Raw genomic sequence first — 998 nt, 5'->3', positions numbered from 1 at the left:
CCGGCCGGTGGCCCAATCCCTGACAGCCCGCGCGCGTGGCCGCCGCCCCCACCACCGCACTCACTCGCCCTCTCAGCCGCCCTGGCGCTCGCCCTGCCCGCAGGAAAACTTGGCGCTTTCAAACCCAGAGTCAGCAACACCCTAGCTGGCCGACACCATCGCGCCGTAGCCCGAGGGGGGACCAAGCGCATCCGCCACCTCTTAGTGCCGTCCACCGCCGCGTCGCGCCCAGCCCGGCCCCTCCTCTACACGCAGCGCCCCTCTGGTTCTCGAGGGGCTCCCGGGGTCCCCTGGCAGCTAGGGCGCGGGGCGGGGGCTGGCTACGCAGCGCGCGCGTCCCCCGGACCCGACCAGTGGAAGGCGCGGGCAGCGGCGGCGCAGAGTGGCCACTACGGTGGGCTGTGCCCCAGTCTCCTCCCTTTGGCCGCAGCAGGTTGGTGGTGGGAGGAGGGAACAGCTGCGGGCGCGGGGAGGGGGCGTCTTGCGTCGGGGACTATGGCCGAGCCGGGAAGCCGGAAGCCAGAGAGCCGGGTAACTGCGGCTGCGGGGTGGCGCGCATGCTTTCTGTAGCCGGAGGTGCTCTTTAGGTTGTACGGCGCAGTGACCTCGCTCTGGGGAGGTCTCCGGGCTGAAGCAGAGCGGGGGCGTTGCAGACTAGGAGGGAAGTCACACGTTCGCTCTAGGGATCACTTGGCCACGGACTGCGGGGTGGCCTGCCCGGTCTTCGTAGGGCTTTGTGGGAAATGGGTAGGGGTGGAAGGTGACCTGGAGTCACCAGAGAGGGAGGCGGGAAAGCTAATAACGTTGTAGGAGAAATCTGTATGGGCGAGGCCCGATGGACTCAGAGACCCCAGAAGAAATTGACAACTTCCTGAAACGAAACGAAATGAATATTTACCACAAAGGCAAGCTCAGCTGATAGGTTGCTAAATATACCAGCAGGTCCCTACAGCCACTCTGGCAAGTAAACCAGAAACTGTTTTTCAAAGACTGCCTGA

The 998-nt window shown here is 64.9% G+C and overlaps 1 protein-coding gene across 1 annotated transcript in view; it reads left to right on the top strand.

Moving 5' to 3' along the window:
• Positions 1 to 439: 439 nt before the first annotated feature.
• MPST (mercaptopyruvate sulfurtransferase) overlaps positions 440 to 998 on the top strand; it is a 9,416-nt gene continuing 8,857 nt past the window's right edge. Inside the window, exon 1 of the mRNA XM_006865280.1 lies at positions 440 to 531. Coding sequence (XP_006865342.1) covers positions 496 to 531 — 36 coding nt within the window. The 5' untranslated portion in view covers positions 440 to 495. The remainder of the gene's footprint in view (positions 532 to 998) is intronic.

This window comes from Chrysochloris asiatica, unplaced genomic scaffold (assembly GCF_000296735.1).
Source record: "Chrysochloris asiatica unplaced genomic scaffold, ChrAsi1.0 scaffold00076, whole genome shotgun sequence".
Taxonomy (NCBI): domain Eukaryota; kingdom Metazoa; phylum Chordata; class Mammalia; order Afrosoricida; family Chrysochloridae; genus Chrysochloris; species Chrysochloris asiatica.
This window is presented reverse-complemented; position numbering and strand designations above follow the sequence as displayed.